General features: G+C 41.6%; 1 protein-coding gene across 1 annotated transcript in view; it reads right to left on the bottom strand.

The window, feature by feature from the left end:
* Nucleotides 1–25,051, bottom strand: part of Tectb (tectorin beta) — a 33,210-nt gene extending 8,159 nt beyond the window's left edge. The window contains exons 1-5 of the mRNA XM_023567356.2: nt 24,791–25,051; nt 4,682–4,840; nt 3,690–3,880; nt 2,194–2,336; nt 2,017–2,089 (exon numbers count right to left, since the gene is read on the bottom strand). Of these exons, the coding sequence (XP_023423124.2) occupies nt 2,017–2,089; nt 2,194–2,336; nt 3,690–3,880; nt 4,682–4,757 (483 nt within the window). The 5' untranslated portion in view covers nt 4,758–4,840; nt 24,791–25,051. The remainder of the gene's footprint in view (nt 1–2,016; nt 2,090–2,193; nt 2,337–3,689; nt 3,881–4,681; nt 4,841–24,790) is intronic.
* Between the last annotated feature and the right edge of the window lie 380 nt (nt 25,052–25,431).

Raw genomic sequence — 25,431 nt, 5'->3', positions numbered from 1 at the left:
GTGGGAGAGATCTGGGGAGGAAAGAGAGGAAGCACGCTGAGCAAAGCCAGCGCTTTTGGAGCCCAGCCTTTGGGGTTCTCAGAATTCTAAGCAATTAGCAGTGCACTGATGCCATTGTGCTATCTAGGCCACGGCTCTCTTTCTGGTAATTTGGTGGAAATATATGCAGAGAGTGCTTGTTACTCCAGAAACACACAAGAATTCCTTCAAAGTGGAAAATAAAGGAGGAAAAAAAAATCAGCCACAGGGATCAGGCACAGTAAAGCAGGGCCCTGGGGGAATATTAATCAGTGCCCGAGTCTTGGGACTGCACAGAGCCCGCTTCCCTGAGGTCTGTTTACCTGAAAGGGCTCTGGTGGGTCCTGTGGAGACTTTGGCTTCATTTCCATGGCAGTTCAGGGAATGTCCTGCGACTGTGTCTCCAGGGGTGGGCTCAGTGATGCTGACATGCCTCTTAATTACTGGTATTTTTATAAAAGGAGAATCTGCTCTTTCTAACTGTAAGATTTGGTGTTTAGATCTGAAACCTAGCCCAGAAAGGAGGATGGCAGCTGATGATTTTTGAAAATCCTGGTGTCTGTTGACAACTGGTAGAAAACCCTCATAGGCTTGTATTTATAATTGCATCTGGTTAAAGTAACAGTTACTGACTTCGGGACAGGGACTCAGTGTGGACAGGAGACCTGCTGAGGCCTGCCCATGCATGCTCACCTAGCCCTGCTGACGGCTTCGACAGGGACTGCTGTGGTTTGTCCCCCTTTTAATGCACTGGCAGCCTACTCTGTATTGATCTGATGATGGGTCGGGGATGTTGGGGTTCCAGTTCTCAGGACCTAACTGGACTGTGGCTAAGGGAAGATCTAGGTTTTAGGGGACCTTGAAGTTTATAAAATTTGGAGAGTCCTCTTTAATTAAAAAAACAAAACAAGAACTTTGAATTCAAGACTGGATGCAGGGCCTCTAAAGGGGTCCGTGTAGTGAAAGGCCTCCAGGCTTAAGCTTCCCAACCTGCATGGTCACTGTACTGGAGACCACAGTTAGATCTGTGCCCTACGGTGCAGCACTCCGCCTAAGTACCTCTGTAGTTTTTTGACAAATCATTTCTTCTTTCTAGACTTCAGATACTCATCTGTAACAGGGTCTGGGTTATTCCTGATCCTCCCAGCTCTTGATGCTGAATTTAACCCATTTAATGGCTTCTAGTGAGCAGCAAAGCAAATTGAAAGAGTTCAAGTTTAGTGAAGTTCAAGGTAGGACAGGATTTTCCTTGGTGAAATGCATGGGTTGAGTGAGTTGCCCTCTGAGATGGTCTTCCGGTTCTAACGTATGTAAAGGTTTGTGTTTCTGCCTGCATCTTTCTCTGCCTTCTGGGCCAATGTCCTCTCTGCATGCATGTGCCCTCCCTGGAAGCTGTGGGTTTCAAACACAAAGCAGCTTTTCTGCATGGGGGGACACTGGGCTGACAGCCTTGTGTGTTTAGTTTCTCTGGAACGCTATTTCAGCAAACACCCAAGTGTGCCTTTAAATCCTATGTCAATATAGGCAGCAGCCCAAGTTAGACAACAAGGAACCCACTGATGGAAAGGTGTCAGGGACTCAAGAACCAGGAAGTAGAGGCCAATCATGCCTCTTCCCCTTAGCTCTGTCCCAGTCCGGAAGTTCAAAACTTTCTGCCAAATGTCTGAAGAGCTGGAGCCTAAGAATAAGCACAGTTTTGAAATGAGTTGCAGTGCAAACTAACCTCATTTAAGAGTTGGCCATGTCTCAACTTTCTCATCTGTGAAATGGGAAGGTTGGCTTTATAGCTTTGTGGCCCCATTCAACTCTTTTATGCAGCCTATGAATCTGGCTTTCAGCTGCCTCTAGACCTTAAAGAGGTTAAAACTAAGCAAAGCTTCTGTCTCCATTTGAACTTAGAATCAGGCTCTGCATGGAGCTTGGGCAGGAGTGGATTCAGAGGAAGCATCCTGTCACCTTCTGGAAAGATCACAGGACAGAAGGTGAAGGCGGACTTACAGTGTAGAAATTGAGAGACAACTGGCTTTCAAACGTGCCCATGCTCCCGTTCTTCACATGCACCGTGGCCACTCTGAAAAGGGGAGAGAATTTTGCATAAGGACTGAAACACGTCCGTTTGATAGGGACTGCAGCTCACCCGCAGGCAGCCGGCCCTCCACTCCGCGGGGCAGCTACCTCTGGTCGAAGGCAGCCTGGTTCACCAGGTAGGTGGAGTGGTAGGTGCAGGAGAAGGAGTAGTTCACAGGCTGGTTCTTCACGATCACTGTGCTGTCGTTGGAAACGATGTGGCTGTAGAAGTGGTAGATGGGGGGCTTGTACTGGGGGGAGGAAGCACAAAGGTATTTAGCTGGCCTTGTGCTCCTAGGAGAGGAATCTGAATTCTGGGGAAGCAGTGAAGATGGCTTGGAAAAAAGCCCAGTGGGAAGACAAGAATGTTTGCCACTGACAGTACAGTTCACTCCTTTTGTCTGTGGGTGAGCTGATTTTGTTTTAAGGAGTTCTTGAGTCCCTTTAACTACAATGATTTAAAATAATGGAGGTGGATATCAAAGAGATTGAGGGAGGGCGGAGGAGAATAGGGTTACGGGACATAAAAAGAAATAAGGTCTGTCATGTACCCAACTTCCCATCATGGGTTAATCATTATGTACGCAAGCATAACACAAATACTTAATGCACTAATCACAATACAATTTTAAAATCATAAACTCATTGGGCTTCAACCAAAAATAACTAACTTAAAATTTCTCTTTCCCAGCATCAACCTTTTATGCATTTCCCCCGTCTGAGGACCCTAGATGAATGACTTCACCCACCTCCCGAATCTAAAGCATTACTGTACGGTTCTTTACTTTTTCCTCTTTCTACTATAACTACCATTTCTAAAATTCTCTCCACTGGCATTTGAGACTTTGAAATCACAGACTGGAAGGGATCTGGGATTCCAATCACAGATTGGAAGGGAGATGACTTCTAGTGCACTTTGCTGGGATGCATTCAAGGACATGATACTTGGCTAATCACACACGTGGGGCTGTCCATGAGATCTCTGAATCTCTTGTTGCTTTTTATGTCCTCTAACCCTACCTCCTCCTCCCCTCCCTCAGAAAAGTGGGCCCTAGAAGTTCTTGCTCACATCTTCTGGTGTCGAGGCACAGTGAGAGGGTCAGAGGACCTGGCCTCCTTATCTCACTGTGTCGCTTCTGGTTTTGTGGGCCTCAGCTAATGACTTCATGGGAGGTCTGGATACTTGGCAAGAGGATAACTGGGTTTCCTTAGGGTTCCATGATTCTTTGTCCTGGATTCTGCATATGACCTAGTTAAGGATTGTGTTAGATTCTGGTCACTCCTTTAAAATACTCTTCCAAATGCACTTAATATTGTTTCTAGGTTCTGGGAACAGAGCAATCCAGGAAAAATGATGGTTTAGGAGAATAAGCTCTGAATTAAAAATGACTTAGAGGTGACCTTGTTGGCTCTGTTCACAGAAGGGGACCTTGTTGGCTCTGGCAGCAAATTAGAAGCATAAAAATCAAGCCAGAGGAGTCACTAAACTAGGTAGATTTTAATGAGGAAATCCTGAATCCTCCTAAGGACAGAGAGCAAACATGGCCCTCTTGGGCCCAGTCGCCTTACCTTAAGCAGCTCAGCATTCTGTGGCTCCGCCTTACCTCGGACTGGGTTCCACAGTAGGACTTGTTTTTAGGTGATAAGTCTGGGATGACAAATTGGTAGTAACCGCCTTCATGGATCCCATTGTAGCACAGCCCCCCGAGGGCCAGCTGGTGCACTTCCCATCCGTAGGGACACTCCGGGATTTTGGTGATGATAGTTTTGGGATAACAAAACACGAGAATGACATCTGGAAGTGCACACACATGGTTTAAATCCAATAGACTCCTCACATCAGCCTATGTGCAGAGTTGCAAGTCCCACCTGTGCCTGGAAAAATCACTTCCCTGCTCTTCTTCCCCAGCTATAAAGAGCTGGGCAAGGTGCCACCCTCCTTGTAATCCTAGTACTCGGGAGGCTGAGACAGAAGGATTGTTGTGAGTTCGAGACCAGCCTGGCTACAAAGTGAGCTCAAGGCCAGCCTGAACTGCACAGTGAGACACTGTCTCAAAAAGATAAGATAAAAGAAAAAAAGAATTCTCCCAAATTTCAGCTGCCTAAGTTCTACTTTAATAGCTTATGCTACAGCTGTTTAATAACTGAATATACATTGCATATATATTTAAAATGGCCCATTTTAACTTTCACTTATTTTTTGGGATTGCACTCATGCAATCACAGATTGGATTATATCTCCCTAAGAAAATGAGCACATAAAATTAAAAATGTCCATTTTATACACAATATTGTAAAACATTGGCTTATGACATAGGGCAGAAATTCAATGGTCAAACAGAAAACAAAGTGTAGATGTTTTACATACAAGAGAGGGAGGAGGGGGAATGAGAATTCTTTAGTTTTAACAGAGTTTATCCAGTATTTTTGCTTCCTGTGAGAAAAGCCCATTGGTGTTGTGGTCTTTAATTGCTTTTACTTGGTGATGTTATGTGTTTTTACAACAAAGACCGCAGGAACACCGAACTGCACTCCTTGCGAAGGGAAGCTTTAGGAAAGGTTCTTTGCCAGGAGAGAGGCCCGGCACTGGGCATACCTGCTTTGTTTGGAGTGCATGATCTCGCTGAGGCTTCAGCAAAGATGGCCAGCAGGACAAAGGCCCTCACCACCATTGCTTCTTCGAACCAGGTCTTTGCCAGGTGGCCAAACCAAACCGGCCAAATACGTTCTTTCCAGGGCCCAGTTCTCAATCATTCTAGGTCAGAAATACAAGTGAAAAGTTAAAGTCCAGGGTCAGAACAAAGCAGCACATAGGGTCTTGGGGGATAGTTCCAAGGGAGATTAGTGATGGGGTCCCCCTTGGGGCTTGCTCCTTGTCAGGATGTATGGGTACAAAGTGGGGTTCATACCACTGGGAGCGTGGCTAACACAGGCGGGTGCTCCTGTTCCCAGCTGGTTCATTTTCTCTGGACGGTGGCGCTGCCTCCCAGATGCTCCCCAAATCTCCCAGCCCAGTGCTACCTCGACTTTATATAGCCTGGTGTGTAAAAGAAACCGCTTCCAGATAAGTCACAATGAGTGTGCATTATCCCCTGTGGGGGGAATAAAAGAGGAGCTTGCACAAAAAGCAGCCAAGAAGCTCAGTTACCACCTGAATCTAATTTCTTTTACTTTACAGAATTGGAAAACTTTTTTTTAACTGATTAAACAAGGACTGAAATAAAAAAGTTGAATTTTTACTCCTTGTACAAAAAAATTTTTTTTCTAACTGGAGGCAAACTATTTCTGCACGGGTCCAAGTGTCAGTTTTGTTTGGTTTTATATTTCACTTTCTTTGCTTTACTTCTGATTTCTTATTTTTATATTTAAGTGAACTAAATTTTGAATTTAAGAAGACTCATATCCAGCATTATTATACCCAATAGAAAAAAAGGTTTTATTAATGGAAGCATTGTAAAGGTTATTTGTTGTTAATATTTAAAAAATAAACCCTGATGTGTACAACTTCACCCTGGAACACAGTTTTAAACTGCTCCCTACTAGCGCTCTAAGCTGGGTTACTCTTCCGGAGCAGTGACAGTAGAGAAAGGGACTTAGACTTTCCTGTAAGTCAGTCCTTAGCCACCCAGCTGGACCCCTCTGAAGACAGCAGAGAATGTGCTCTGCCCATAAAGGGTCCAGATAGATCATTGGGAGCACATATAATTTCCTGTGTAAGAAATGCTGGGTGTCTCTCATAAGCAGTATGCCTACACACTATGGCAGAGTTGGTTATTACCTCAAAACCTATTGTTACATTGATGGTATGTTTTACAACGATAGCATTGAAGAACTAGGAAATTCCTTTATGGCAAGCCCTTACAACATCCTCACGATCCAGTTTTCTTCTTCGTAAAATAGAGGCTGTAATCCTGGTCTGACCTCACAGGATAAGGAAGCAAAGTAGGGATGCCAAGCCTCTTGTAAACTGTGAAGTAGTAGTTAAGTAAATACACAGATACATAAGAAAACATAGTTAACAGTTCCTAGAAACACGTATGTGTTCTGAGTTTTTATTCCCCTTAGAAACATCAGGAAGTATCTCACTGTAGACGCAGGATTCTTGTAACATGAGGCATATCTTCATTGCATGATGTGTATACAGTGTATTTTATGGAGCAAAAACAAATGGGCTGAAGGAAAGAGGACAAGGGAATATATTTTTAAGAAATATTTTGACACCAGGATTGGTTTTAGTTTAGCTTGGAGACATCGGCCATAATTTCTACTGTGTTCTTCATAGTTCATTCCTGAATTGAAAAAAGACATGGGAATCTCACATGTGTAGATGCTGAGTTTCTCTTCCCTAAGAGTCAGCTCTAACCCTCTGTGTTTCTTCTCTCCTTTTCATTAAACATTTCTCGAGCCCCTGTAGTATACTAGGTGTTGAACGTGCAAGACACAGGCATCTTAGAAATCATTCCTTTCCTGAAGAACTGGGGAAGGTAATGTGGAGAAAGATGGAAGTCTGGACTGAAATTGTGGAATCAGAGGGAAAGAGGCCGGATGCTTGATGGAGGCAGCGACAAGTAGGCCATGCCAGGTCTTGGAAGCTTAAATCAAGCCAGTTGCATTAAGACAGTGCTTCTGAGTGGGCATAAATTATAACTCATCACTGACAATACAGCATGGCTCTTGCATGTGGGTTGGGATGGGATACTTATTCCCATTCTGAGAAGATTCTTTTCATGTATCTTTCAAATATGTACTTCTTATCAGCCACCTTGGGCCCACACAAGTCAACAGTGTCTTATTACTGCTCACCCAGAAAGGTGGATTAACTCATGAAGAGAGAGGGCTGCAGTGGAGGTTAATGCCCCTCCGTCCTCAGTGGGATTGCCTGAGGGATCTGGAAAGAGGCTGAAAATTGCTCTGGCGTGAGGCTGAGCCTTCAGACTCTGTAGTGTGCCTGGGATTTAAATCCCATCTCGGTCACATACTGACTGTATTCTTGGGTAGTTGCTTAGCTTTTGTGAGCCTAAATTTCCTTCTCTTTTGGAAGGACCTGATAACGTCTATGACATAGTATTACTCAGAATATGAAAAGTGATACGTTTATGTCTTCATAGATATGTCTTATTTCCTCTCATTAGAACTAGGCACCTAGAAAGCCTTTTATTTCTATGCTAAGCTGTACATGAGAAATCAAAAACTCAGAGCCTACTAGGCGTGTATCACTACTATAGGCACAGGTTATTGAAATCAATGCTAGATGCCATCACACTGGAATTAGAGGTCATACTTCTGTCACATTTTAAATTGTGTGATCTTGGACAAGTTAGCTGGACCCTTCCGAGTCTTTAGCTTTCACCTCTATGACTTGGGGCTTCACCCCTCCCGTGCTCATTGCAAGGACATGAAATAATCCCTGTAAATTGCTTAGCCCTGGGGCGGGCACACAGTGAGCCATTCAACCTGACTTCAGAGGTTGGTATCTTTGGGCTGGAAGGACGTGTTGATCGTGTTCCCGTATGAACTCTTGAGTGTGTTTTAATGGTAACCGTTCTCCTTTTAGAAGTTCATCTTAACAAAAGAGTAGGTGCTTTTGATTTTTAGAGAAGCCCGATGGCGATAAGATTCTGAGACAGAGAAAGAGATCTCTCCTACAATTACTTGGAGCGGACATCCAGCGAACAATCAGGTACATGATACTCCTTTCCAGGACAAGCTGAATGGAGTTGGGAAGTAGATTCAACTTTTGTGGCAGGCAAGTCTCTAGATGTTTAATTTGCATAAGAAATAGAATGGGACACAATGTACTTGGACCAAACAGTATTTGATACTTGCTCTGATAAAAAGCAAGAGGTTTCTATTTTTTTTTTTCTGGTAATTACCATTCTGAAGCCCCACTCCGATCCCCTCTCTGTTTTCCAACACTTTTCTTCCTTGTTGAGATGAAGATAGAATGAGGGGCACCCTTGAGAGGTAGAATCCATCAAAAAGCACACTTTTCCTTTAAAACCGATCGGAAGATCTTATCAGTCCCAGGGTTCTGAAAGAGGCCAGTAAAGAGGGTTTTATGGGACTCATCAAAGGTTCCACCTTGTCTGTCACTCATCTCTTTTATGACTTGCCAGAGAAAAGAGAGTACTTGTTCTATTTGAAAGTCCTGAATGATTTGTGAAAGCTGGTCCAAAACCAAAAGCATTGCCATTTGCAAAATTCCAATCAATATTTTCAGTTGTAGTTCAGAAATCATCAATAGGTGTAAGTTGTGATAAAGAATACTAGTGAACTTTTATCAAGGTAAGAGAGGAAATTTGAAAATAAAGCCATTGGGGGCTGGGGATTTAGCTCAGCGGCGTAAGCACCTGCCTTGCAAGCAGGCGGTCGTGAGTTTAATCCCTGGTACTGATAAAAAAAAAAAAAAAAAAAAGAAAAGAAAAGAAAGCCATTAAACGTTCATTAAAGTTTAAAAAGCTGCTATACTAACTTACTTTTAAAGCTCATTGAGTTCATTGAATGCTGAACTTATTAAATAGACTTGATTATTTCCTTTAAGCTCTGAGTGAAGCCTTTTCCACTGGAAGGAGGCTCTGTTTGCCAATTTACAAGTGAGTATGGGTTCCCATCCCAGCTGCCAAGGTTCAAACCTCATAGTATGACCAGGCATTAATTATTTTCCAGGGAAAGTATGCTTCATAAACAACAGCTGAGAACTGAGACGAGCTCCTCTACTGATAGATGGTACAGCAGGAATTCAGAGCCAGGAGCCCTGACCCCACAGCATGGGCTGCAAAGAACTACATCATCTCAGACACACAAATTGGAGTCTTCTCTAGCCAATCTCCAATCAGGAACAATCTCTCCATCTGAAGAGTAGAACCTGCAGTCCTGTCTATTAGCACCCCATTAGCCCCTGTCTTAGCTATCTCTCCTCCACAGTCAGACATAGTGCCAAGAATGAAAAAGTAGCTTCTCCTCAGATCGAGTAAGGACCTTCGTCGTGGCTTATATCTGGATATCTGGATATCTACTCAAAGTCTCATGCTCTCGTAAATGGGGCTTGGAGAGGTGCCTGATCATGGGTTGTGATACTGGAATAGACCGCTGATGGGGTTAGCATAGTTCTGGGTATGGAGATACTTACTGAAGAGGAAAGATCCACACTGGGTGTGGGCGGCATCAACAAACAACAAACAGGCTTGTAGCCTGGGTAGAATAACAAGGGAAAGAAGAGAGAAGATTTTGTGCTTTCTGTCTGCCATGCTGTGGACTGTTTCTCCTCTGCCATGCCACCCCACCTTGAAGCCCATAAAATGTGTACTGCAACCCTACAGCTTGTGGATTAAAATAAACCTTTCTTCCTATAACTTGGTGTTGTTGAGAAAAGTAACCAAGACAAATCTCACTGTCCGTGTAAAACATTGAGGGAAAAGAATTCTGTTCTTGAAACTTCCCAGAAAACCATTCATGTATATTTCATTCAGTAATTCATTAATTCAATTCCATATAACCCAGCTATTCCTCTTCTAGGTGTCTTCTCAAAAGAGTTAAAAACATCACATTGCAGTGATACATGCATATTCATGCTTATAGCAGCACGATTCACAATAGCTAAGTTTTGGAAGCAGCCTCTTTCTATCAACAGATAAATGGGTAAAGCAAATGCGGTATTTGCATACTGTGGAGCATTACTCTGGTATGAAGAAAAACTTGAGTCATTTGTAGGAAAATGAGACCATAGTGTTAAGCGAAAGAGACACAGACTTAAATCTCATGTGGTTTCTCTTACATGAGAAACCCAGAGTGAAAATAAAGAGCAGAATAAGATAGATAATGGGAAGTAAGGAGACAGATTTTTTTCCAATGGGAAGAGGATTAAGAGATGGAGGGAGGATGGAGGGAGGGAAGGGGTAGGGGATGAGAAGAGTAACGGGGACGTATTATGCACCCGCGCAAGGAATACAAACATTATCTCCTCAAACATCTACAAAACCAGACCAAAACAGAGCAAAACAAAAGCAAGGAGATCAAGAGATGGGTGGATGGGGAAAGGAGGAGCTGGAAGGGGGATAAAAAAGGGATTAAGATGTCATATGCACATGTACCAACTTCCCACGAAGAATGTAAACTTTATGTTCCACACACATATACTAATAAAATAAAATTGAAAAAACCACCAAACTTATAATTCATTATGAATCTGTAAAAATATATATAAATATCTACACATATCTTTTATATCCTTAACTTAGTGTAAATGTAAAAGATTTTCAAGGACCTAAATGAGAACTGGCATAAAGGATAGTGAGATAGAAGAGAAGCAGTTACTTTAGATACCCGGTGAAGACAATCTCTTGGAAGAGATATTTAGGATGAGATGAGGAGTTGGCGTGAGCAACGGTGGATGTGTACCCAAATGTTCACACGTATGCATGCATGTGTAAGGGAAGAGCACAGGCAAATGGTGCGGTACTTAATAAGTCTCTGATGTACAACAGGTGTGTATGCATTTCATTAATCCTTATGTGCACTTTTTAAAAAGGTTTTTTCAGCACTCGATTTTCCAGAGAATTTTCCTCGTGTGAACTGCAGTGTGTTTCTTCTTGCTGGTGCCCTCCCATTCAGGGGCTATGAAGTTGTAGTCAGTTTTCCTTGCTTTGTTCTTAGCTGCCTACAGCTCTGTTCGGATGCCAGGCACAGAAAATACGTACAAATCGCACGCCCTGCCACTTGTCCCTTCTGCGCCCACGCTGAATATCAGTAATCAAGGCTGCCTAACTGATTTCTTAAGAGGATGTCAGCAGTATTCTCAGCACTGCACTCTAAACAGACAGTACTGATGAGCTGAAATTAGCATATGAATTGAAACCCATTTGTTATTCCTAGGGTAAACAACTGTATTTCTTTTAGGGCTGAAAGCTACGCCCTATAGCACCGTGCATTTTTCCTCTGTAATTCTATCATAGCTGTGACAGTTGTGACTTTTTTGGATGAGATTTCCTACTAGACTGAAAGTTTCATCAGGACAAGCATTATATCTGGATTCTGCTCAGCATTAAATCCTTACTTCCCAACCTCTGTACCCAGTACAGAATTGATTTAAGAAATGGTGCGTTGCTTGAATAAATGACACGTCTCTCTTTGAAATAAGTCAAAGCTCTTTTCAAACTGTAATACAATTATCCCAATCCCAGTGAAAGGTGTTTATTATTCTCCATTGTCTTATGAACTTAATTAATTTTGGCCAGTTGGCATATGGAGATGCAGATGGACTCCTGGTACCCTCTCTCATTTTTCTTCAGCCAAACTTTTTGCAGGCAACACTAATTATTAATGCTAGTATTGATCATTCCAGCACCACCATGTAAGGGCTTATGAAGCAAAGGCCATTTCCACATTGTAGCAAAGGGATTTCTAGTGCACATAGTTTTTGTTCTAAGAACCAAGTTGCATCTTGAGGTTGGCGGGAGAGGAGTTTCAAAATCCTGCAGCTCTATTAGCATTTTCCCTGAAAAAATGCATGCTTGATAGTTAAATGTGTTTTAAATTTCCTTTTTTTTTTTTTTTGTCTTTTTCCTTTTTATCGGTACCAGGGATTGAACTCACGACTGCCTGCTTCCGAGGCAGGCGCTTATGCCGCTGAGCTAAACCTCCAGCCCCTTAAATGTGTTTTAAATGTACCTGATTCTGACTGGTCCCATTTCCCTGTTCTCCCTGACCCTGTATATATGGTTTTGTCTGTCTAATGAACAGGTGGAACAATGTGTGACACTTTTAAGTCTATTCTTTGTCAGTTGACCAGGTAATTTTATTGAGAGACCAATTCTCTTAGGATGACTCTTGCCTTATCAAACCACAGCCTGAAAACCTTCAATAAATGCTTACTGAAGATTTGTCAACTGACTCCTAATGAATAAAAAGTAAAGGACTTAGCCCAGATTCAGAGTCCAAACCAGAGAATTATCTGGAAATAATGCGATTCCCTGGGTCCCAAAATGTTCCAATGGCAAAGCTTGAAGAAGACTACTCAAAAATCTTGCTTCTGCCCTGTTCAAGAATGACTCCTTTCTCGATCTCATTCTAGAAATCATGTCATGTCTTACTCCCTGAAAAATATTTAGTGTAGTTCTTATCAGAGAAGAAGACCTTGGTATGCACCACAAGGCTGTTGAATCTCTCTCATCCATGCCAACCTCTGCACTGGCCATGACAAGGAAAGCGTCCAGAGGACTTCTGAGTCTGTGTGGGGGCTCTGATTAATTAATCCAGAGATTTAGCCAGAAAATTTGTTTATGTACATCAGCGGCAGCAGATTTTCAGTAGGAAGAGCTTTCAGGCAGCAATCTAGCTGAGCAAGGGGGCATTTGAGTGATTAAGGGCCGCCATATACAAGATCCACAATAAACACCACTGTTCACATTGAAGATTGAAGTGATTCAGAGGGATTGTAGAAAGCAGAGGGTTTCCCAGCTCTCCCCGCAGGAGATCAGTGCTGATATTCTCTGCCCTTTCTTCTTCGTTATCCAAAGCCTCCACCTCTGCTCCCTCTGGAAATGTGGTAAGGCCCAGCCTGCTACCCTAAACTGCATTAGAAGGGTCCACCAGCAGCCACCTCCTGGGCCCTGGCCCAGCAGAACTGTTGACATCAATGACAGCTGACTGTGGGAGAAAACATCAAGCATATCACCCAAGGGGTCCACTGTCCCTTTCCATCCTCCAGTGCTGAATTGTAAAGAGTAGGCTTGATAGAAAACGTGAGAGCAGGGGTGAGTGGAGAGATCTGCCACATTTCAGGGTGGCCAGGCCCTCTGACCCAAAACAGACAAGCCTCGAGCTCTGGGCTCCAGGATTGGTGGGAAGGGGGATACAATAGAATTCGTGTTTCTAGGCTCAGTGTGTCAGCGATGGTCAGAACTGGCAGGAGGGACATTAGTGATATCTGACCAAAGACAGTTAACTCTTATCCTGAGTCTGTGTGTTTCCTCTTCTTCCCCAGGGCAGATACCCTTCTCACTCTGCTGCCTGCTGATTCCTTCTGTCTAACCCCAAGAGGAGATCTAAGTGGTCAGATAGTACCCTATTGCCAGAGATCTTTTGCCAAGCCAGCTACCCCAATGGCTATGGACGACATTGTAGATGACTCAAATGCTGGGCTAGTTAGTTGAAGCCAGAAAGTTAAGTTCAAACTGGATAAAATGTGATCAGGAGTAAAAGAATTTGGTTTTCTTTTCCTTCAGAGAAGGGCTATACGTACAGGAGAATTTTAGAGTGGTAAGCTCAGGACATTTAGATAGGCCTTTATTTTGGGCTTGTTTTTTGTCAGCAAAGTAAACATGTTATTATACTTTTAAAAACTAAAATGGAATGATGGCTGGTAAACTGTTCTGCAATATAAAAATTCCAGAGGACAGCAACCTTTCCTGAGTTAGACTGAACATGCAGGACCACAATTACTCTTTGCAACAACCTTATGTGGTAGATACATGGAGTCTTCAATATTTGATTGAGATTCAGAGAGACTCAGAATCTTTGACTGTAACATATAGCTAATGAGTGGAAATCTGACTGTGACCCTAAGTCACATTGTTTTGGGTCTACATTAATTCACATGGTTATTAATTCAATTTTGTAAAATGAAAAGGACATTGGAAAAGTTCTGAATGCCTTATTACAGGAAAACCGGTAAGTAATTATATTGGTATGGTGTTTGGTGCTAGCTAATAAATACTTGCTAAATGAGTGAAATAAGAAAAATGAACAAAACATACGGAAACCCCAGAATGGCAATGCATAAGTACTGAGGAGGTTGTTTATCTTGCTAATAATTAGGTATTTAAGTAAGCAGTACTTATTAAAGATTTCAATGTTAGGATTCTTTTTTTCTCTTAAAAATTGTTGAGCAAGTTTGGTTTATGTGATTTACTGATATTTAACTACACTAGAAATTAATGAGAAACAGTTTGATTTACTTAGATACAATAACATCAAACCCAATAACTGATAACATAAATATTTTTAATGAAAAGGTACATTTTAAAAAATAATAATAGTAATATTTTAGATTGTTACAAATATCTTGTGTGGGTAGGTGTGACTCCAGGGAATTGAACTCAGAGCCTATGCACTTATCTCCTTGCTAATATATTTTACAATTTATTATTTATTCATTTATTTTGAGATGGAGTCTTCTCAGTGCCTAGTTTGTATAGGTTGAAATCAAATTTGTGGTTCTCCTGCCTCAGTCTCCCAATGTGCTGGGATTACAAGCATGCCCCAGCATACCTAGCTAGATTATTACAAATATTGTTAATATGCTATTTAATAGAAGACAACTAGAATCTTAAAACTGCTTTTGCATTCAATCTTTTATGATACATTGCTTTGATTGAGGCATATAAAGAAAAGATAACTTCACAGTTAGTAATGTGAACTCTGAAACTACATGTAACATTTAAATCCATTGTATTTATCTTGGACTGTAATGGAGGTTTTGCTCATGAATGATTATAATATAGCATCATATGTTGGTCTTTTGGAAAACAGTGATTTGCTCAGTAATGCAAATTTTCCAAGGATTAACACATTTCATTGTAAATACTGAAGTCACATTTCTTATTACCAAAATCTAATCAGAAAATTCAATTAGTATCGAGAAGTTAAGGTAATGATGGTAGACGCCTGATTTTAAAAATTCTACTTTTTGAATGGAACTTGCGCTTTTATCATTGGCAGCAAATATTGTTGGTTGTTACTTCGTAATGACAAGCTCACTTCTTTCATTTTAGAGGAAGCTAGAAATCCAAATCAGAATAACCACAGCTTGTTGGTCATTTATTCCTTCACCTAAAACTGTTGTTCCACAAATAAGTGTTTAGTTCACCTCTGGATATTCAATCTTATAAGTGCTTTTCCACCAGAACCCCATCATATTGTGATATGTAGTTTCTCTTTTTGTACGCCATTTCCACCGTGTTATATCAATATTAAAAGCTATGTACTCAAGTAGGAATCTATTTAAATTAATATCTTTGCTGCTTTTTTTAGGCTATTCATGAGTGGAAATGGCTATTTAAAAACTGTCAGTATGTTTTATTGACAAATATGCGTGCTATTCTAGTTTGAATGACTGTTTTCATTCTTTAGGTGACAGCAGTTTTATCTACCAGTTCTTTTGCGGTATTAACACAAATGTCAATCCAGTGAAAAAGGGTAAATAATGTCTTAGTATTATTCTAAATATGGGTTTAAATTTGTTAACTCTCTGAAAGGATTCTGGGACTCAGAGACCCACAGACCATACTTGGAGAACTTTGGGTTTGAGGTTATTACTAAAAACCTCTGGCATCATCAGTTTCTATGTATTTTGAGGCGATTCAGTTTGTGCTAATGGTCAGATTACCCTTATCTCTTGTCAGATGTTTATCTCTTCCATTATGCTACAAGGGTAGAGAGCTGTCTATAGCATATCCATAGCTGAATCCCATTGTCCAGCCTGGTACCCAGTATTTAACACTCTTCATTAGGTGACGACACTGAAAAAAATGATTGCTGTCTGGGTCTCTTGCTAAACAGGAGAAAGCATCACAGCCATGTACACAAACATTGTGTAATTGTTTAAGGAATGATGGGTGGGGGAACAGAGATGAAAGATGGTAGTTAGAAGCCAGAGCTGGAAGGTGAAATGCACACAGCAAAGTGGATAAGGCAATTATCTGTTATATGACATTTAAACCTTTTAGACGGTAGGCTTCAGTCCCCCTAGGCTTCTGCTGGGTAGGTGCTTAGAGACTCACTATACGTTAGGAGCTTGGGTCCCATCTTTTTATATTGCCAGCTGTTAGGAATCTGGGTGCTTAGTCTGAGCAACTAAGACAAGACTGAGGGTATCCCAATCCCTGACTTGAAATTATACTACAAAGCTATTGTGATAAAACAGTATGGTACTGGCAACAAAACAGACCTGAAGGTTAATGAAACAGATTCAAAGATGCAGAAACAACTCCAGACACATTAAGCTACCTTGTTTTTAACAAAGGTGCCAAACACATTCACTGGAAGAAAGATAGCCTCTTTAATAAATGATGCTGGAAAAACTGGCTCTACATATGCCAAAGATTAAAACTGGACCCATATCTTTCACCATGTACTAAGTTAAAATCAGAATGGATCAAAGATCTAAATATTAAAACAGAGATATTAAATCTGCTGCAAGATAGAGTAGGTAAAGCTCTTGAAAACACTGGTGTAGGCAAAGACTTTATGAACAAAACCACAATTGCACTGGAATTATCACAAAGAATCAATAACTGGGATCTCACCCTACTGAAAAGCTTTTGTACAGCAAGATCAACCACCAACATAGTGAAGAGAAAACCCCCAATGTGAGAGAAAATGTTTGGCAGCTATTTCTCAGACAAAGGATTACTATTGAGAACATATAAAAAAACTAAAAAAAATCAGTCCTCCCAGATTCAAAGACCCAATCCAAAAATGGGCATCTGAGATGAATATACACTTCTTAGATGAAGAAACACAACAGCAAATAAATATGAAAAATGTTCAACATCACTGGTCATTTGAGAGATGCAAATTAAAACAAAACAGATTGCCACCTCAAAGAACAGCTACCATCAAAAAATCAGGCCATAACAAATGCTGGAGGGGTTGTGGGGAAAAAGGAACCCTTCTCTACTGTTGATAGGAATGCAGTCTTGTGCATTTTCTGTGGAAATCAGTGTAGAGATTCCTCAAAAAATTAGGATTAGAGGTCCCACTTAACTCAGCTATTCCCCTTCTAGGTATTTTCCAAAAAGAATTAAGAACATCATATCCCAGTGATAGGTGTGTACGCATGTTTATAGCGACACAGGATGTAATCACCAGATCCTGGAATCAACCTAAATGCCCACTGACTGAGGAGTGGATAGGAAAGATGTATTTTTATACAATAGAGTACTACTCAGCCATAAAGAAGAATAAACTGGAGACTTTTATAGGTACATGTATGCAACTTGAGAGCATAATCATTAGTGAAATAAATAAGACACACATGTAAACATTGTACTATTTCATTAGTATGAGAAGCTGAAAGAAAAAACATATATGTGTATATATATAAAAATAGTTAATATAGTTATACTACTGATTTCTCTGAGTTCAGTGAAGAGACAGATTGGTGCTGGTATTATTTGGACAATTGAATGGAGATGTCTTGTGTTCTGGATGAATAATTTGGAGATGACAACCCACAATGTATGTACCATTACTGCCCCCTGATTGATGTGTTTTGAAATTTTGTTATAGTTTTCTTCTTTTTTTAAAAAAATTTTTATCCTTGAAATAAAAGGGATTTAGAAAAAAAAAGAATCTGGGTGCTTTCAGTATAAAAGGCTCTATAAAGGAATGAGCAAGTGAAATAAATAGACACTTCTTAGAAAAATAGCAGTCAAAAAGAAGACAAAGAATAACAAGTTCTGGCAGGGCTGTGGTGAGAAAGGAACCCTCTTACATTTTGGTGGGAATGTAAACTTGTAAACCATTATGGAAATCAGTATGGAGGTTCCGCAAATAACTAAAACTAGCAATTCTATTGGACCCAGCCAGCTCTTCCCCTTCTAGGTATCTTCTCCAAAGAGCTAGAGACATCATATTACAGTAATACAAGCACGCCATGTTAGTAGCAGCACAATCATGGTAGCAAAATTCTAGAAGCAGCCTCTCTGCCTGTTAACAGGTGAACAGATAACATGTTACCTGAGGTAGGGGAACACTCCTCGGCTAACACAGAGGAGGATAATGTAGGAAAGGGGGTGCACCTGGAAAATATAATGTGAAATAAATCAGATATATAAGCTTAAACGCCATATGGAATCTCTCATTTGACTTCAGCAACAATACAAAGAACAAAATAAAGAATGGTAGAAGAAAACAAGGGGGTTGAGCTTTTGCAAATGGAAAGGGGGCTGGAAGATAGAGAATGAAGGGAGCAGGGAGAGGAAAGTCAAGCAGATTTCAGATATGCCACGTACAGGAACCAAACAGCCAGCAGGAATGTAAATATTCCATGTCGCAAACATGAGCCGAAAACATGAGTGAAAACAGAAAGGCGGGGAAGGAGGGAAATGGAGAGGGGTTTCAAAAGGAAACAGACTGTACCAGGCTTCGTGTATTACAAACACGTGCTAATAAAACAAATATATACAATTTATAAAGCAATTGTATGAAAAAATAAATTTAAAAGGAAAAAAGATCTGGGTGCCAGAAGAAGATCCTACAGCTCACTCTTTTTTGACACCCCTTTGTTTTAAAATCACAACCCAAATCCTCTATCCGCTCCATCTGATCGGCCTATGCCTTCTTAGGTGTTGGGAAATCAGGAGAAGTAGGAGGACAAGCAGGATCCCAGCTTGCGGAGAAATTAAGTCCATCATCTGCAGTACTGGGACGTGGGCAAGGTAACGGCAATACATTGCTCTTGTGTGGACATTACAGAGAAATTCTGTCACTACAGAGAAAATTGACTTCGTGCTTTTAGTAGTCACTGAGTATTCCTCCACTTTATTCACAGTTCATATCTGGAGGGCTTTATCTGACCTGGTGAGCCAATCATTTGGTCCAAACAGTGACATCGTTCATTGTTATGCAGAATTGGGCTCATGTATGCACAGCTGCAGATCTTTTGGGAGACGACATAGTACAATGACTTGTTTTCTTTTGAAAGAAAGAACAAAACAGTAAGTTGAATTTGAGCAATTTGGAAGCCCCACCATCAAGTCTGTAAGTTTTCCCGAGTATTGCAAATGCCAGGCGGTCCTGCACTTTCCAGGCCTGACCTTTGCACTCTGTGACCTCTGCTGGTTACCTCCGACCTTTCACATTACTTTGGCTGCTGGTTTGAAAGCAACTGTTTTCTGAAGTGGCATTAAAAGCAATGGAAGTTGATCCTGCCTCGTAAGTTTAGAAGATGGGTAAAAGGGGTAGGAAATCCATGTGGTGTGGTGTGTGTGTGTACTTCCAAGGTAACAAAAACGCAGCATAGTCCTCTTTCAGAGAGCTGAGGAGCCTTTGCAAAGGGACCTGGTTGGGAGCAGCTAGATTCTCCCCTGGTTTTGCTTATGCCCTTACTTCACTGTATGACCTTGGGAAAATGACCTTCTTTGGTCATTCATTTCCATAGGGTGCTTTATAAGGCTGTGGTGAAATTCAGAAGAGAAATGTCAAAAACATTTTGGAAAATTAGAAGTTTCAGTTGGACGTGGGGGCACACACCTGTAATTCCAGCATTTTGGAAGAAATGCAGGGGCAAGAGAATTGCAGGTGTGAGCCTAGCCTGGATGATTTGACAACTTAATGGGACTGCCTACCTCCAGCTTAGAACTGCTCCAACTCTCAGGGCCCGGAGTAGTTCTCCGATGGATTAGGCAGACACATTTTCTTAGCTCGTACATTGTCAGTCCTCCTTTTCTGATTCTTGCCCGCAGCCTCCCTCCCTTTTTGAGCATTTTTTTGCCCTTATTGCAGAAATAACACTTAATCTTTGCAGAGATATTTATAAAGAAGCAAAGAAAATACATAATTCTATCCCCTTGAAGCAACCTCTGTTCAAACTTTGACCTATTTCCTTTCCAGTGTTGCTATTGTTACTATTTTTAACTGCATCACCCAGAGCTTACTGCTTATGAAATTTTGGTGTCCTGCCACTTTCACATCTGTTTGCAGCATTGTAGACCCTTGATGATCTCTGGGGATGGATTTCAGGCCTTTCTGAATCCTCTTATTAGCTAACAGTTGTTTAGAGTCCAAATTTCCTATTAAAACTTTTTTTCCTCATATTATTTTCCTGCCTTTTCTTTGGTAGTTGATCCTCTGTTCAGGGTTACTTTCCACTACTTTCTGTGAATTAGGACATGTGTTATAATAGTGGCATTGCACCGTGGCCCATTGACTGGGCTCTGTCACTAACTGTGGAACTGGATCCTGCATTCCAGGTCCATATTACTTGAAATTTAAATTCATGTGAAAGATAAACAACACCTCTTGGACTGTCAGGGTCACTAGTGGATAGGTTAAACCTCACCTATTGAACAGCAATAACGGGAGGAGGTCATCTTTATCTCTCTCTAGAATGTCCTTTAGTGCTCTTTGTAGAGTTGATTTGGTGGCCATGAATTCCTTCAGTTGTTCTTTATCATGGAAATATCATATTTTTCCATAAATCTGGGTTGGAATTGGTTTTCTTTCAGGATCTGAAGTACTTCACTCCAAGCTCTTCTTGACTTGATGGTTTGTGTTGAGAAGTCTGCCACGATTCTGACCAGTTTTCCTTTATACGTGAACTGTTTCTTTTCTTTAATATTCTCTTCTTGTGCTGAATTTCTGGGATCTTGATTATTACATGTCTTGGTGTAGATTTATTTTAATCATGGTTAGTTGGAGTCTTTTATGTCTCACTTACCTGTATGCCAGGTTCTTTCCCCATGTTTGGGAAGTTTTCTGCTATTACTTCTGTAAATAGTCTTTTCATGTCATTTCTGTTGGCCCCTGCTTTTTTGCTGACGTCTATCACTTTTAAATTGAAAGAATTATGGCCCAGATGGGACACTGTAGCCAGTAAAGCCTCAGGCAGAACCAAGGAGCTCTATCTTCTCCACCCCTAGGAACTTGCTCTGGCGCAAAATAATACCAATGAGATACCTGCGCATCCCTAATGCTTCTCAGGCACCACCTCAACCTAAGCTACATGTATGCCCCACTCCACATGTCAGATGGAGAGATCGCCGACCCAGGGAGACAATGTCAGACCCCAGAGGGTCGGGGGTCTCTCCCGCCTTCTTAAAATAAAGATCATTTATATTTCATACTTCTTATCTTTTCAGCTGCACCAAAATTCTGTCATAAAGTATTTTTATTTGTGTTGCCATGCAACTGTTGAATTGTTATTTCCTGTTTCTATTTTTAAAGAGATCTTTTCTTTCACAATCGCTAGCTGTAATCCTGTCTTCAAGGTCTAAAAATCTATCTTCAGTCTCTTTGAAGTGGTTTCCCCAGATTTTGATGGAGTTTTTAATTTCCTGGATCTCTCTTTGAATCTGTTTCATGCATTGTGATTCCTTCCTCTATTGTTCATTCAGGGTTTCCATCATTTTCCTGTGCTCCTCTTTTTAATCTATGTCTTCTTTACATATGCTCCGCAATTCTTCCATTATATTTGTGATTTCTTCTTTTACCTGAGATATTATTTCTGATATGATTACTTTTACAGTCTCATAAAGTTTTTTCTTTACTTCAGTTGCTATTCTTTCAGAGATTTAAGGTATGTGACTTCCTTTTTTTCCCATGTCTGTATCTTCCAGACTTGTTCTGTGAGGGCTGGAGGTCTGAGACTGCCTTTTGCTCCTTTGTCTTGACATTCTCCTGGGTTCCCAGGAGTTTTGGGGTCCCAGGAACTTTCCACATGGGCTGTCCCTCTGCAGTGCAGAGGAATGGTGTGAGTACCTGGTTTCTCTGAGTCCAGGTTCCCAGGGAGGCCGTGGGGGTGATGTGGGCTTCTCCAGACCTGTACAGCTACACTGAGGTTCCCCGATGGCCAAGGGAGTGTCGTGGGGGATCTACTTCTTCTGTCAGCCTGTGTGGCTACACCATCAGGACTCCCCTGATGGTGGAAGTATACAAAGGTATGTTTATCTGATTTTCTTGGCCCACACTGGCAGCTTAAAGAAAGCAAGCATCTCCAATGGTAGCCTGCGGGTGCATGGGGTGCATCTGGCTGTTTTGTCCTGCCCACACTGGTTGCCTGAGGGAAGCAAGCCTCTGAATGGTGGTGGGCGTGCAGAGGCAGGTCTGGTTGTTTTTCCCTGACCATGCTAGCTAGCCACAGAAGGCAAGCTTTTTAACAGCAGCAGACAGGCTGAGACCTCTCTCTTATTCTCTCTCATTTTTCTCTATTATTCTCTCTCTTGTTTTCTCTCTTACTCTCTCTCTCCTTGTTGGAGTCTAAAAGTTCTACCCCAGAGTCATTCCTTAGCAGTAACTCCGCCCTTAACCTTAGAAAGATATGGGGGTTCATGGAGCATTGGTGTTGTCTTCCAGTGCCAGGACTAAGGTAGACATGGTTGATCCAGGGTTGGAAAGTCTTGAGCTGAGCCCCGCCTCTGTCCACAGGCCGCAGGCATCATGCCTTGAGTTCCAGTTCCCTCATCTGTGTGAGTGAGGAGGGCCCTGAGAGACCTCCACACTGCCTTTTCTTTTTCTGTCTGTTCTGTCCTGCTCCCTGCAGGGAAGTGCTCTGGCACCGTCTTCTCCCATTGCCCTCCAGCTTCTGGGCCTTTCCATGCATGCCTGAAGAGTGTCTAGGGCAGCCCATAGAAAGGAGAAACTGTTACAGGGAAATCAACACGCCACTTGAGTGGACCTGAAAGTGTCTGGGGACAGATGGGTGGTGTGGGGTGGTAGGGAGCAAGGCTACAGGGTCCCTAAGAAGCCACATTATCTTTCTTCTATTTATTTATTTACTTATTTAGGTACTAGGGATCGAACTCGTGACCTTGCGTTTGCCAGGCAGGCACTTATGCTGCTGACCTAATTCCCCGGCCCCCCTTCTTCTATTTATTATTTAAAACATAAATACTAAGTGACAAAATAGATATCAGGAAGCCAACACTGTTCTGAATTTTAGTTACTCTTTTGGAAGTATAAAATAGCATTTCCTTCTCAAACTCTCTCGCTTTGGGGGATTGGGCTTGGTGGGGTTACCTGCTTGGCTGGGATTGTTTTCGCAGCTCTGCCCGCCTCACTAGTTGAGGAGGGAAATCTTTCCTTAGTCATTGGAACCACCGTTCTCTCCTGGTCACCTCCGTGTCTGACCCGGAGGTTAGTCACCTCTCTCTGAATTGCAGAGGTTTCATTTACAAGAGGGGAGTTTGGAGTAAAGGGTTTCTAACGGCTGTTTGTAGAGCTGACAGCACTTTGTGAATTGAGTTGGTGCTTTGTGGTTTTTTATTATTATTACTTTTGAGGGTTCTTTTGCTTTGCTTTGTTTTGTTTTGCTTTGTTTGAGTCAAGATCTTGTTATATACTTTAGCCTGGTCTTGAACTCACTATATAGCCCAGGCTGGCCTCAAACTCATGGGACTCCTCTTGCCTCAGCTTCCCAAGTGCTGAGTTTACACACATCCCCCCTCCCCACCAGGTGGTTTGTGTTTAAAGGTCCATTTATCTAGCAGTCTGTGCGATTGCTTATTGAAGAGACCATCAAATACAATCCAAAAAAGCCTGGTGTTTCTCCTGAGAAACAGTGCGGCCATCTGCACGTCCGTCCAATCTACCCGGGCTAGGAGGACTGAGGACTGGGAAGTGTGGCCTGGAGCTGGGAACCGTAATACACTTGGGTGATTGTTTCCGGCAGATAGATACACTGTCAAGGGAAAATGTGTGAGAACGTAGGGGACATTCCATTCTGCTGTCCTCTGGCTCCTGGTAACAGAGAACGCTTTGTTCTTAAAGCTGGTTGTTGCTTCCTTCTGCCTTCCGAAAAACTCCCCCTCTGATTGACCAGAGGGTGGTCAACATAGGCTGGCTCCATCACCTGGTGCCTCTCTTCTCTCAAGGCCAAAATCAGAGAAAGTGCTATGTTCATGTCAAGAGGAAAAACCCAAAAAAACAGAAAACCTTCTTTTCAGGGAAGGGTGCGAGGCCAGGAAAGGTTCGCGAGAGTGGCCCTTTCCCAGCCTCTGGGCCAGCTGCCGGGGTTAGAAGAAAGGGTGAGACATGGGATGGGGGCAGAGGGCATTTTTAACATCAGATTTGTGCAAGCAGCAGAGAGGCGGAGGTGTGATGGGGGTGTTGCTCGGGTTATGAGGGGGAATCAAAGGGTTAAATTAGCATTTTATTTCTTCCATTAAAAGTCACTGCTACTTGTAGTGAGTCGTAGGTGTCTGAGGCAGTCAGGAAGCACCTGTTCATTCATTTCTCAGGGCAGTCTAGTGAGCGGGGCATTTTTATGCTTCCCATTTTTCAGATGATAAGACTGAGACTTAACAATATCTACCCCACAGCATTATTGTGAAACTTAAGTAAAATAATACTTATAAAGTGCTTAACACAATGAACATTAGCTATTTTGACTGCTTTTGCTTGTAATAGTGAAAACTTGGAAATAAATTCCCAATAATGTTGATTAAATAAATTATATATACAAACACATATACATGCTGAAACTTTAACTATAATAATTGAAATATATATAAAATTTATAAATTATTGCACATATAATACTATGCACTAAATACAGCAAATTACTAAAATCGTAATTAAAATCAAAGTACATCAGAAAATGCCCCTGATTTCATGTTTAGTGAAAAAATAGGTTATACAACATTGCATATACAACATTGCATATAGTATGATTCAAAATTTAAATTACACATACATGCACATCCACACATCTGTCTATTTATCATCTATCCCCAAATGCAGTAAGTATTGAGTTATTATCTTCTGGAGAAGAAATTATGGGTGATTTTTACCTCTGGTTATATTTTCCAAAAATTTCCCAATTTTATGCAGTAAAATGAGTGGCTTTCAACATGTGAGCAGCCCTCACAAACAAGAACCTTGTTATCCTTGATATGTAGCTGAGTTATGACCTTTCTTTCCCTGGTAGCACTCAGCTTCTGCATTTTCTCCCACCCACCACGGGAATGACCGGCCAGTCCCTACCCACCTGCACATCACAAGCGCCGCCTGCTCCCGAGGGACACCCCCACGCACCTTTCATCCTGGCCCAGAATGGAAACGTCTGGACTCTGCAGCCTGTCACCCTGGAACACTATTGCAGGATCTCTCTGGCTTGCTTGTTTTCAAGCTGATTCTTTTCAAGGTGAACTTGAATCTTCTCAGGTTTTATCTTAATTCTGTTGCTTGTTTCTGATAGCTCTGACTGTCTGGCGCTGACACCGATCCCGAGGTTTTAGGGAGGCTCTCTTGCCCCTGTTTTTGAAGCTTTACTAGCTCACAATAGTGTGTAAATAGATTATGCTTCTTTATCACTCTGGTCTTTAAAACCCACACACCACTATTATATTTCTGTTTGTTTTATTAAAAGTAAAGTAATTAGGTTTTATATTGCCTTTTAAAAGTTTCTTTTGATGACACAGACAGATTCTTACACAGCAAGTTTTAAAACAATGGATTTCATTGATAGACTTGTGATTCACACACTCATCTCATTCATCCTAGGGGTCATGGACCTGTATATAATATATCTTGGTTCTTTTTTTTACACTATTCCCTCCCCTCCTTCAATCCTTTGTCTCCTCCTTACTTACAAAAGCTTTGTTTCCATATTTTCCCTCTTATTTTTTA

This window comes from Cavia porcellus, unplaced genomic scaffold, assembly GCF_034190915.1.
Source record: "Cavia porcellus strain 051 isolate PalLab524CR breed Dunkin Hartley unplaced genomic scaffold, mCavPor4.1 scaffold_2, whole genome shotgun sequence".
Classification (NCBI taxonomy): domain Eukaryota; kingdom Metazoa; phylum Chordata; class Mammalia; order Rodentia; family Caviidae; genus Cavia; species Cavia porcellus.
The sequence above is the reverse complement of the archived record's forward strand: the minus strand, read 5'-3'. Positions and strand labels throughout refer to the sequence as shown.